At 43.7% G+C, this 12,539-nt stretch overlaps 1 protein-coding gene across 1 annotated transcript; it reads right to left on the reverse strand.

Moving 5' to 3' along the window:
* Window positions 1-2,299: 2,299 nt before the first annotated feature.
* Window positions 2,300-3,366, reverse strand: LOC143773529 (protein Tob2-like). The gene has a single exon (XM_077260944.1). It carries the CDS (start codon window positions 3,299-3,301, stop codon window positions 2,405-2,407), a length of 897 nt encoding a protein of 298 aa, XP_077117059.1. The 5' UTR covers window positions 3,302-3,366; the 3' UTR covers window positions 2,300-2,404.
* Between the last annotated feature and the right edge of the window lie 9,173 nt (window positions 3,367-12,539).

Here is a 12,539-nt window from a genome sequence, read left to right on the forward strand (position 1 = left end):
TCGTCACTGCTTCCCCCCTCTCTGTCCGGCGCTGTCTGGCGATATGCAGGACCGGGTTGTTTTACTCCCGTTTGTGCATTTTGCTTGACTGGTCCGGGCAGGGGCGGGTTAACCAGGACGATGACGGGCGCATGCGCCGCATAAACACAGCAGTGATTGGGGCAGGTCACCTGACGCCCATGTGACCAGTTTCCATGGGGATTTAAGGTCCTGGAATTCTTCCCACACCACACTTCCCCCTTGAGAAAGCAGGGTGCGACAGCGGCGAAACGCGCGTCGGGGTGCGTGCCGGGGTCCCTCCATACCCAGGTGAGATATGCTCCTTTTGGTTATGTCTTCTGGTGCTCACAGAGCTGAGGTATAGCAGTTGGAGATCGGTTACCTTGCCATATCCACTCAAATACATATTGTTCTATAGACTATTTATGGTGTGCTGTGAGACCTCTCATTTAGGAGGTGTTTTTGTGAGTCTATATATCCTGGGTAGTATTTGATATATATCATGGATACCAGAATTACATGAGGGCCAGGCACATTTTGGTGTCTTTGTATTTTATCGTCTTCAACACGGTTTTGTATGTTTTTAATTTTTTGTATTGCTATTTCAATAAACTTGTTATGTATTTTATAACCTAAATAAGCTTCCGCTATCGTTCTCTTTTTTTGGTTTCACTATTTGTATGTGGAAGTAGATTTTCACGGTATGTGACTCAAACTATTGGTCACACTATGAACCTGGACTATGTTTGGCTTACATATATATACTGTATATATATGTATGTGTCACTGACAATTATATATCTATGTATTCCATGTGTATAAATCTATTCTAACCTGTCATGCTATATTTTACTGAACGCAGCACATGAATTGCTAGCTTTATTTAATTAATCTTTTATTGAATGTTACCAACTTTTTCCAATTTTAGCAAAAATCCTCGTGTTACCGATCACGAATCCGAATGTACCATATTCATGCTGAATTTATGTTTGACGATCGTTTTCTGAACATATTCGCTCGTCTCTATTGAGGCTATGTTGTGGCTACCAACACAGACACAAAGTGATGGAACTATGACAAGCACTGCCTCCTCAGTCCGAACTCTGACTGTGGCAAGCACTGGTTGTGTGCAAGTTCACAGGGGCGGCAAGGGTTGCCTAGCCTGGGCCTTGTTTGAGACCACACAGGATGACCCAACTCATGTTATCTGCCATATTTGCAAAAGGAAACTTAGTGGAGGCAAAAAGTGCAATAATTTGACAATTACGTGCATGAACCCGCACATGCACGATTAACATGCCTTAGTGTTGGAATCTTACTGCGCTAAAATGCGAACTAGTGGGCCTCACCAAAAAACAGCTATCACATCAACCATGTCTGCTGCTTCTTCTTCCTCTGTCACCGTGCTTAGTGCTCTCACACAGATCTCTGACCGCAGAAACTCCACTTGTTTACCCCCTACAGTCGGGGTGAGTGAGACCCCATCAGCTGTTACGGAAGTGGACATGACTGCTGTTTTTGTGTCACCTAGCACAATACATCTTTCTTAAACCACCATAACATTTCCCCATGAACTTCACTCACAATCCAGCAGTTTGTCCTGTTCTCCATACTCCAAGCTCTCTCAGCACAGTACCCAGGCCTTAGTCCCGCAGTTGTGGTCACGTGAAAGAATCTTTTCTCCTACACATGTCAAAGCTAAGAGCATGAACTCCACCATCTCCAATCTGTTGGCCACAGAAATGCTACCTTTCCCCCTGGTGGATACAGACGGTTTAAGAAAGTTGATGGCCGTCAAAGTCTCTCAACACCAGTTGCCCAGTCGACATTACTTCTCTAAGGTTGGTTTCACATTAGCGTATTTGTGCGCAGCGTATGATCCGCATAGATCCCCATGCCTCATGTGTACATATCTTTAACATTGTAAAAAAAAAAAAAAAAAAATAACCCAAACAACAACAAATGCGAGAAGAGATGTTCCAGCCTGACAGAGGGTGAAACTATAGAAGACAAGGCCCAATATTCCAAGCATGGCAGTACTGCCACAGGCACAGTTCTTTTGATATGACCATGCAGACCAACAGTTATGTTCTCATACTTTTTTGGGCATATTGAGGAGAAGTCAAAACCGAGATTTATTCCACTGCAGCCAATTGTAAGGAAGGAAATTTAAAAAAAACTAGTTATTCATATAATCTCTATAATTATAGTTTCACACAAATTCATATTTATGTAAAAAAGGTGAGAACTTCATAAGTGTCCAGTAGCAATGCAACCCAAGTACTTTGTATCCCAGTAATATCTACTTGTATTACCATTTTTATTTCAGAAAAAAAAAAAAAAAAGGCTTTAACTTTTAGATCTTGATCTTCTGTTCTTCTAAGAATAATTTTCTTCAACAACCTCAATTAGCCAGGACAACGGGCTGGAATGGCTGACTCGGGTAGGGGAGGCTGAAGTTCAATCCATCCACAAAAGGCGATTTCTCATTAAACAGGCTGCTCCCAGTGCTGAAGGGTGTTGCAAACTGACCAGGGCTTGGAAGATTCTGGTTATCCCCCTCATAAAATAGCCCTGGTGGGCCGCCGAAGACAAACTCCTTGGCATTTGGAGAGAGCTGGGATGGGGGTCCCTGGGCTGGACTGAAGTTCAGCGAGTGCATTGAAAGAGATAGACCCTTGTGCTTTGCAAGATTATTGGTGGGTGAGCGTGCCATGCGTTGACCTCCTTTCTTCATCTTAGTGGAGCCAAATTTGGTGGCAGCAAATGTGGCAGTAGTAAAGGTAATTGGCTGAGTGGCACGAGGGATGAAAGTTGGACTTGGAGACTGACCAAAAGATGGAGATGGAGAGTTTGACAGCGAAGTCTCTTGGTTTGTAATTGGGATGAATGCTTGTGCCTCAGGGTAGAAGCTACTCTTGATCTCTTTGTCCAGCTCTGTGCTGCTCTCTACATCTTCCAAGTACAATACTTTTACGGTTCCCTTCTCCCCAATTTGATAAGACACTTCAAATGGATCGATCCAAACACTCAGTTCTTCTGGTACATTTGCCCTCACATCCTCTATATCGAGACCACTTCTGCGTGCAGCTTGCTCGACAACTGGATCCACGGTTTCGCCAATGTGAACGCAGCGATATCCTGAGCCTTTCAGTGGTTTTTCAGGGTACCAGTGCCCTTCAAATTTGCCTTTTAAAAGCCTCTCCAGCTCTTCACCAAACAGATCAGCTCTTCGTCTTGGAAGCTTATTGTACAAGTATGATATAATAAAATTTAGGGCGACCTTAATCTCCAGATGCATATTCTTTGGTCAGTAGTTGTAAAGTCAGAATCCGCCGGTTTGCAGAGCGAGGAGGAGTAAGATGGATGCTTCTTTAACAACATTGTTAGGCAGGGACATGCATGTGGATGCGTACGCATGAGTCATTTCACGGTGTGCGGCGAACGCAACATATTGCATGTTTTGAGGCGTCAAATATTGTGCAATCATGCACATGCGGATGATTATATACCACAAAAAGGATAGTACCTAGCAACATTTTATCAATCATTGATTACATAGATGTATATAAATTGCCTCATATTTAGTGTTGAGCGATACCGTCCGATACTTGAAAGTATCGGTATCGGATAGTATCGGCCGATACCCGAAAAGTATCGGATATCGCCGATACCGATATCCGATACCAATACAAGTCAATGGGACACCAAGTATCGGAAGGTATCCTGATGGTTCCCAGGGTCTGAAGGAGAGGAAACTCTCCTTCAGGCCCTGGGATCCATATTAATGTGTAAAATAAAGAATTAAAATAAAAAATATTGATATACTCACCTCTCCGTAGGCCCCTGCACCTCACCGCTGTTAACCGGCAGCCTTCTTTGCTTTAAATGAGCGCGTTTAGGGCCTTCCATGACGTCACGGCTTCTGATTGGTCGCGTGCCGCTCATGTGACCGCCACGCGACCAATCACAAGCCGTGACGTCATTCTCAGGTCCTAAATTCCTAGAATTATGAATTTAGGACCTGAGAATGACGTCACGGCTTGTGATTGGTCGCGTGGCGGTCACATGAGCGGCACGCGACCAATCAGAAGCCGTGACATCATGGAAGGTGCTGAACGCGCTCATTTTAAGCAAAGCAGGCTGCCGGTTACTACCAGGGCGCGTCAGAGGGTGAGTATATCCATATTTTTTATTTTAATTCTTTATTTTTTACATGGATATGGATCCCAGGGCCTGAAGGAGAGTTTCCTCTCCTTCAGACCCTGGGAACCATACACTGGGAACTTCCGATTCCGATTCCCGATACCACAAAAGTATCGGATCTCGGTATCGGAATTCCGATACCGCAAGTATCGGCCGATACCCGATACTTGCGGTATCGGAATGCTCAACACTACTCATATTTGCTAGTAATCATGGACCTTAAGAGGATCAGTCGCTAATAGAATACAAGGAAAAAGGGGGATGTGGAAACCACAAAATACGACCACATGATCCAATTATACAATTTAAAAAGACTTTATTGTGTATATAGCACAGAAAAGGGACAACATGGGGAACGTGTGCAAATTCAAGCAAAAGTGCAAAGTGCAAAAACAAACGCCATGACCTGGATATGCCATACAATATATAAATAGCAATATATTGTACTCACAGAATGATGTAATAATATGCAAAATTGCAATAACAAATGTAACTGACCAAAATTATTATTGTTATAATACTATATCCTAACCACTTCATCTGGGCAACACTTCTCAACATACAGAGTTGTAACAATTATACCTCCATCATGCCCTGCCCCTGACCTTTAGTTAGGCGGACCTTACATCATACACAAATGCCTATATCAAACATCATTGGAAACAGTGTCCTAAAGGCATTGCATATTGGTGTTTACCTCCAGAGCAGCAGTACCATGTGTGGGCGTCCAGGTCAGCGCGTCACTCGACGCGCGTTTCGGAGTCTTACTCCTTCCTCAATGGATGAGTGAATAAACGAAAATGCCAAGTTAAAATAGCCGCTACACTGGATGTGGCAATGACGCATACCAGAAGTGACGCTCGTGCGGCCATGACGCGTCGGCGTCAGGTGGCGGGGAGGTGACCTGGGGTAGTCACCGACCCCACCTAGAGACACCAAAAGCCACCAAGGCAGGGCCCGCGAGCGTACATGGCTGCGTCATCACCACCTCCCTTCACCTGCATCGACCAGCCACTTATGACTACATCTAAGAAGTGACCTACATGATACGAAGTGGTGCATCCATGGTCACAATAACAAACTCAAAAATATATTAGCCAACACGCATGCATATCGTGAATGATATAACCTGCTTATATATCTATGCTATCAACGCATATTAATAGACACCCATACATATCATGATTGATGAAATACAATACAATAAACCAATACGTAAAAATGTGCTATTATACCCGCATATACAGTACATACTAGAGTAAATGACTCAAATACAGACGTGGGATAAACCCAATTGCATAGATGATATAAGTGCCATAACGCGTTACATACTTTATAATATATATTCTCATTCTGCATTACCACTGTATAGGTATTATCACTATGGAATCACAATTAATTCCATACACCAAATAGGAAGTATGGCACATAGAGATATACAGCAATCACAGATAGAAAAACTTGTTAGCTACCAACACTACATAAATTAACATAAATCTTCTCATAATGGCTCCTCCTCTTTTCCAATTCTTATTGGAGCATGGAAATGGAGGGATGAAGGGGGATTTCGAATAACCACCACAATCCAAATGTGTGTAGAGGACAATCTAAAACAATGAATAGAAATAAGTTAAGAACAAAAGCAATATCGCACAATTGCATTTCAATGCATCGCCTCCATAGCTAGGTGCGGATCACAGGAATGGCGCATAACTAATGCTCTCATTAAGTCCATGAGGGTGGACCGTATTCAAGGTCCATATCCAGTGTATTTATAGTTGTGCCAACCGTTGTGAAATTTTACCATCGCGAATTCCTACATCTATCATGTTGATCCCTCTGACTCTTAGACCACTGCTATCACAGTTGTGGTGCACCTTAAAGTGTCTGGGTAGTGTTTTAAGGGTCAATATATCATCCTCTTTGGCAGCTGCCTGGATGCCTAAAACGTGTTCCCTGACTCTAACCTTCAACTGTCTCATGGTTAAACCCACATATATTAATGAAAAGGGACAGGATGCATAATAGATGATGTTTTTCGATGTGCATGTAATCGTTTTCATTATTCTAAATTGTTTCGACCCAGATAAATCCACAAATGAATCATCTCTGGTGATATTTGTACATGCCACGCAATGGTCACACGCTGTACATGCTCCTCTTTTTCTAGATCTCATCTTATTCAAAAATTTTTGAGGAGGGTTTCCTACATAGTGGCTCCGCACTAAATAATCACGTAGATTTTTTGCTCTCTGATACGTGATTATTGGTCTATCTGATATGAGTTTGGCAATTATGGGATCAGTTTTAGGATTGGCCAAGATTTCTCTGAGGCACAATGGACCTGTGCAGATCGGGAGTTAAAGTAAGTGACAAATCTGACTTTATCTGCTCCCTGTTCCTCCCTCCCAATCCCATATAACAGGAAATTTTTATTGCAATGTTTAGTGCGGAGATATGCTCTTTTGATCATACGATTACTATACCCCCGTGTCCTAAAACGATTTTTGAGATCTCTGGCCTGTATTTCAAATTCTGTATCAGGCGAACAAATACGCCGAAGATGTAAGAACTGGCCAATAGGCACTGCTCTTATCATATGGGCCGGGTGGGAGGAGGACGCATGGAGTAGCATGTTTGTTGAGGTAGGTTTTCTAAACATGGTGGTCTGAATATTACCCTCTCCATTCCTGGTCAATGTAATGTCCCAAAACTCAACCTTATCCTTATCAATCGTTGCGATCAAGAAATATTAAGTCCATTGTTGTTCAGACTCGCAACAAACTCCTCAAGTGACTTACTGTCATCCTGCCAGACCAACAGAATGTCGTCTATATAGCGCGTCCAAAGAAGGACACGCTCCATAGACAACTGCTGGTCCGCAGATAGGAGGTCCCTCTCCCACAGCCCCAGGAACAGATTAGCATAGGAGGGCGCGAAGGCCGCTCCCATGGCTGTCCCCTGGAGCTGCAGGTAGAAGACCCCCTAAAAATAAAAAAGTTGTGACCCGGAGAGAGAGTTGATGTAGATAGAAAAAATTCGGTGGCACGTAACCCATCCTGATGCTTAATATTTGTATACAATGACTCGACATCCATTGTGCCCATAATGGTGTCTGCATCAAGAAACAGGCCATCCATTTTACAGAGCAACTGATTAGTATCCTTGAGGAATGAGGGTGATTCCTCTACAAGAGGTTGCCGAAGGGAATCGATCCATCTATTTATGCACTCCAAATAGTTCCCCCACCCAGAAATTATAGGGCGACCTGGAGGAATCTGTATATTTTTATGTATCTCAGGGAGGAGGTAAAGCGTAGGTATACTGGGTTCAGTCACAATCAAAGCATTAGAGAGTTCTTTGGAAATTATATCGGTTTCTGTAGCCCTAACCAGAATCTCCCTGAGTTGCGTACAAAAGGCGGACAAGGGATTATATGTTAATTTCTTGTAACAGGTGGTATTGGATAGCTGGCACATTGCTTCCTTTTCATATAGTTGCTTAGGCCATACCACAATGTTACCTCCCTTGTCCGCCTGTTTGATTACAACATCAGGGAGACTCTGCAGGTAACCCAATCGCACCCGCTCCTCCCTCGTAAGACTGTCAGATTGTATAGATTGGGGAATTTTTGGTCACTACATTAACAAATAGGTCAATTGTACCACAATTAGACAGAGGGGGGAACCGCTTGGAGCGCACACGAATGGATTGGGGTATCCTACCTCCTTCTGGTGTCAGATGTTCACTAGACAATTCCTCAAGGATCCTCAGTGCTGACTGTTCTATTTCTGTAGGAAACAATTTATGAAGATTATCTTCATAGAAAAGACGTTTGTATAGTAATGAACGGGCAAATATATGGAGATCTTTGACCGTAGTAAATTTATCAAAACCTGCCACCGGCGAAAAAGACAAACCCTTCTGGAGGAGTGAGCAGTCAGCGCTCGAAAGAATATGGCTGCTCAGATTGATTACCATATTCTCTCTGCCAGTTTCATCAGGGGTACGATGCTTTTGTCTTTTATACGGGTGGAAGTTGTAATTCTTCGTCCGTCTATAATTCACACCTGACCGCGTGACCATGGATGATGCAGAAGTATCAGATTGTACACTGAGTGAAGAAATTGAAGTATTTGACATACTCCGTTGCATCCGTTGAGGATGTGATACCTGCTTTCTCCATTGATATACATTTTTGGTCTGATAGTCTTTTATGTCTCTATTAAATTTAGTTGTCTGAGTATCACTAATCTATTTGACAATTGTATCCAATGACTTCTCCAACAATACCTCATATGCCTTTACTTGTTCTTCAGAACAGCTAGCACGTAGCGTAGTATTAATGTCTTATCAATCTCTCTATCCAGGTCACTAATGGATTTAGTATTCAAACCCACCAATAGTTTCATAAAAATACTCGAACATGCATCACACGCCTCCTCCCATCCTAGTATAAATTCTTGATCATCCACTGGAAAGGTTGGCACAACCCGAACTCGAAGCCGTCTGGGGATCATGTTTTTAATCATGTATTTCTTTAGGAACATCCTGTTCCACCAGAGTCTTGTACGCTTCATTAACATACTTCTCATGGAGTCAAACAGAGCATCGCCCCTGTGATCCACAGCCCGCAAACCACTTGTCCCATCCTGTCCAAAACCTGTTCAGCTTGTCCAAACCAGGACTTTTCCCTGGCTTTATAGTCGATAGTACCAATTCGAAAACCTGTGTGTTATGATGGCCTGGTGGTTAGGAGCACCCAGAATGACCTGATGGTTAAACTGGAAATCGGGACGAGCTCTGGGGAGTGGGAGCTCTGCTGACCGCAAACCCTAATCCCATCACACAAACACTAGAAATAGCTGTGGAGCGTACCTAACTCTCCCTAGACGCCTCTTCACAGCCTAAGAGCTAACTACCCCTAAAGATAGAAAATAAGCCTTACCTTGCCTCAGAGAAATTCCCCAAAGGAAAAGGCAGCCCCCACAAATATTGACGGTGAGTTAAGAGGAAAGTCACAAACACAGGAATAAAACAGGTATTAGCAAAGGAGGCCAGTCTTCCCTAGATAGGCAGAGGATAGTAAAGGGATCTATGCGGTCAGCACAAAAACTACAAAAACCACGCAGAGTGTGCAAAAAGCCCTCCACACCGACTCACGGTGTGGAGGTGCTACCCTGCGCCCCCAGAGCTTCCAGCTAGCAAGGAAATATCATGAAAGCAAGCTGGACAGAAATTAGCATGTACTAAGAAATATATTCAGAACACAATGAACAATAAATGAGCTAGCAGTGACTTAGCTTCTGCTGGAACAGTCAGGTCATCAGAGAAATCCAAGAGAGATCTGAACCAGTACTGAAACATTGACAGCAGGCATGAGGTAACGATCTGAGTGGAGTTAAATAGAGAAGCCAGCCTGGGGATAAACGAGGGCAGCTGGGAAAGCCAACCTCAGGGATCAGCAGTACCACTCAAAGCCACCAGAGGGAGTCCAAAGACAGAACTCACTGAAGTACCATTCATGACCACAGGAGGGAGTCCAAGAACGGAATTCACAACACCTGTGCAAAACACAGAAAGATTACAATATACCACAAAAAGGATAGTACCTAGCCACATTTTATCAATCATTGATTACATAGATGGATATAAATTGCCTCATATTTGCTAGTAATCATGGACCTTAAGAGGATCAGTTGCTAATAGAATACAAGGAAAAAGGGGGGATGTGGAAACCACAAAATACGACCACATGATCCAATTATACAATTTAAAAAGACTTTATTGTGTATATAGCACAGAAAAGGAACAACATGGGGAACGTGTGCAAATTCAAGCAAAAGTGCAAAGTGAAAAAACAAACGCCATGACCTGGATATACCACACAGTATATAAATAACAATATATTGTACTCACAGAATGATGTATTAATATGCAAAATTGCAATAACAAATGTAACTGACAAAAATTATAATTGTTATAATACTATATCCTAACCACTGCATCTGGGCAATACTTCTCAACATACAGAGGTGTAACAATTATACCTCCATCATGCCCTGACCTTTAATTAGGCGGACCTTACATCATACACAAATGCCTATATCAAACATCATTGGAAACAGTGTCCTAAAGGCATTGCATATTGGTGTTTACCTCCAGAGCAGCAGTACCATGTGTGGGCAGGTCAGTGCGTCACCCGAGGCGCATTTCAGAGTCTTACTCCTTCATCAGGGGATGAGTGAATAAACGAAAACGCCAAGCATGCGGGTGATTGCGGATGAGGGCATCAAAACAGTGCATTAATGTCTATGGGAACGCATTGGTACGCAAGGACATGCGTATGCATGCGTACAATACGCATGCGTACTTCAGACTGAACTTGTCCAGGAACTGGTTTCAGCCACTCCAGAAACAAAGGGGTATAAAAGGGGATGAGGACACAGCAATTTCATTGCTCTTAATACTCTCGATACAAGCACAAGACTTTGGATGCAAGTATAGAAGCTTTGAAAATGTCTGTCTGTCTTTTCAGTCTGTACTCTGTACTAATTTTTTTTCTGTTCCTTGTAGACTGTTTTCTGATCTGGTCCCGGACTGCCGTCCTGGTGCTGCCGTCCTGGTGCGGCCTTCCTGGTGCTACATTCCTGGTGCTGCGGTCCTGGTGCTGCCGTCCTGGTGCTGCCTTTCTGGTGCTGCCTTCCTGGTGCTGCCGTCCTGGTGCTGCGGTCCTGGTGCTGCCTTCCTGGTGCTAAGTTCCTGGTGCTGCCTTCCTGGTACTGCCGTCCTGGTGCTGCCTTCCTGGTGCTGCGGTCCTGGTGCTGTGCTGCCATCTATCCTGGTGCTGTGCTGCTGTCACTGTTCCGTGCTGCCTGACTGCTATGTTGTTGGACTACTGCCTGTAATGTAAGTAAAGGTGTCCCTTGTGTTTGTTTGTTTTTTGGCTACATTGTGTTTGGCTCTTAACAAGTTTAATTTTTCTTATCTGCTTGTTTCTCTAGTGTTTCACTTGACTGCTGCCTGCTATTCCAACATGTCCTCCAGTGAAGCTTCCGAGAGTGGACATGACACGGATTACGTAATGTGAGGCAGTAACCGGTGTCATATGTGAGGGTCGCTATGTGTGGCCCAGGATGTGCTCATAAGCATATCAGATCCGCTGGAGTGCCCTGTGCTCACAGCAGGTTGCCTGTGAGTCACAGGGAAGAAAAAGGCTGCCTTCAGTATTTGGTCAGAATTTTACCTCAGCCATCTGTAAGCCAAAACCAGTAGTGGAACAAATAGAGGAAAAGTATCATAGAATCATATGCACCACTTCTGCATTTATCACCCACACCTGGTTTTGGCTTACAAATACTGATGTAAAATACTGACCAAATACTGCTAGTGTGACGGCAGCCTAAAAGTGAGTGTGAACTGGGTCAAGTTATTTGACCAAGAAATTATTCAGGAAAACCCAGTATGGGCTTTTACTTTTGAAACGGATGGCAGGAAGGTAGTGGGGCCAGTCCATTTCCTCCAGCCCAGATCTTATAAGTGGCCACAGAGTTTGGAGGAAAGAAAAAAAAACCCTGCAAGAGAGTTTGGGTGTGTCAGTGTTGTTCTTGGAAGCAGACCTAGCAGGAGACTTATGCAGAGCTCTTTCTGTGTGGAGCAACAAGGGGCCAGGCAGAGTCTAAGGGTACTGTCACACAGTGCAATTTTGATCGCTACGACGGCACGATTCGTGACGTTGCAGCGTCGTATAATTATCGCTCCAGCGTCGTATACTGCGGTCACACGTTGCAATACACTGCGCTGGAGCGATAATTTCATGACGTATTTGCGATGTAGAAGCCGTTGGTTACTGTGCGCACATCGTATACAACCTGTGTCACACGATGCAATCATGCCGCCACAGCGGGACACTAGACGACAAAAGAAAGTTTCAAACGATCTGCTACGACGTACGATTCTCAGCGGGGATCCGGATCGCAGGAGCGTGTCAGACACAACGATATTGTAACGATATCGCTAGAACGTCACGAATCGTGCCGTTGTAGCGATCAAAATTGCACTGTGTGACAGTACCCTAAATGCCTGACACCCCATCATACCCAGTGGTGTAGTACGTTCATGGCAACTGATTACAGACTGTCTTTATTTTTTCCCGGCTGCGTACCAGAGGACTGGTTTACTTTTTCTGATTGTGAGTACACTGTAAAATAGACAAGACAACATAAACAAGACTTTATTTTGAACCTTTATCTGGGTCACTGCCTTCTCACTGCACAGCATGGACATTGCTGCATCACAGTAATCACAGCTGATATACTGATTGGTATGTATTG

The sequence above is a fragment of the Ranitomeya variabilis genome, chromosome 5, assembly GCF_051348905.1.
Source record: "Ranitomeya variabilis isolate aRanVar5 chromosome 5, aRanVar5.hap1, whole genome shotgun sequence".
Classification (NCBI taxonomy): domain Eukaryota; kingdom Metazoa; phylum Chordata; class Amphibia; order Anura; family Dendrobatidae; genus Ranitomeya; species Ranitomeya variabilis.

Excerpts from the sequence above, each read along its gene's own strand:
- LOC143773529 (XM_077260944.1), bottom strand. The coding sequence starts at position 3,301 with ATGCATCTGGAGATTAAGGTCGCCCTAAATTTTATTATATCATACTTG.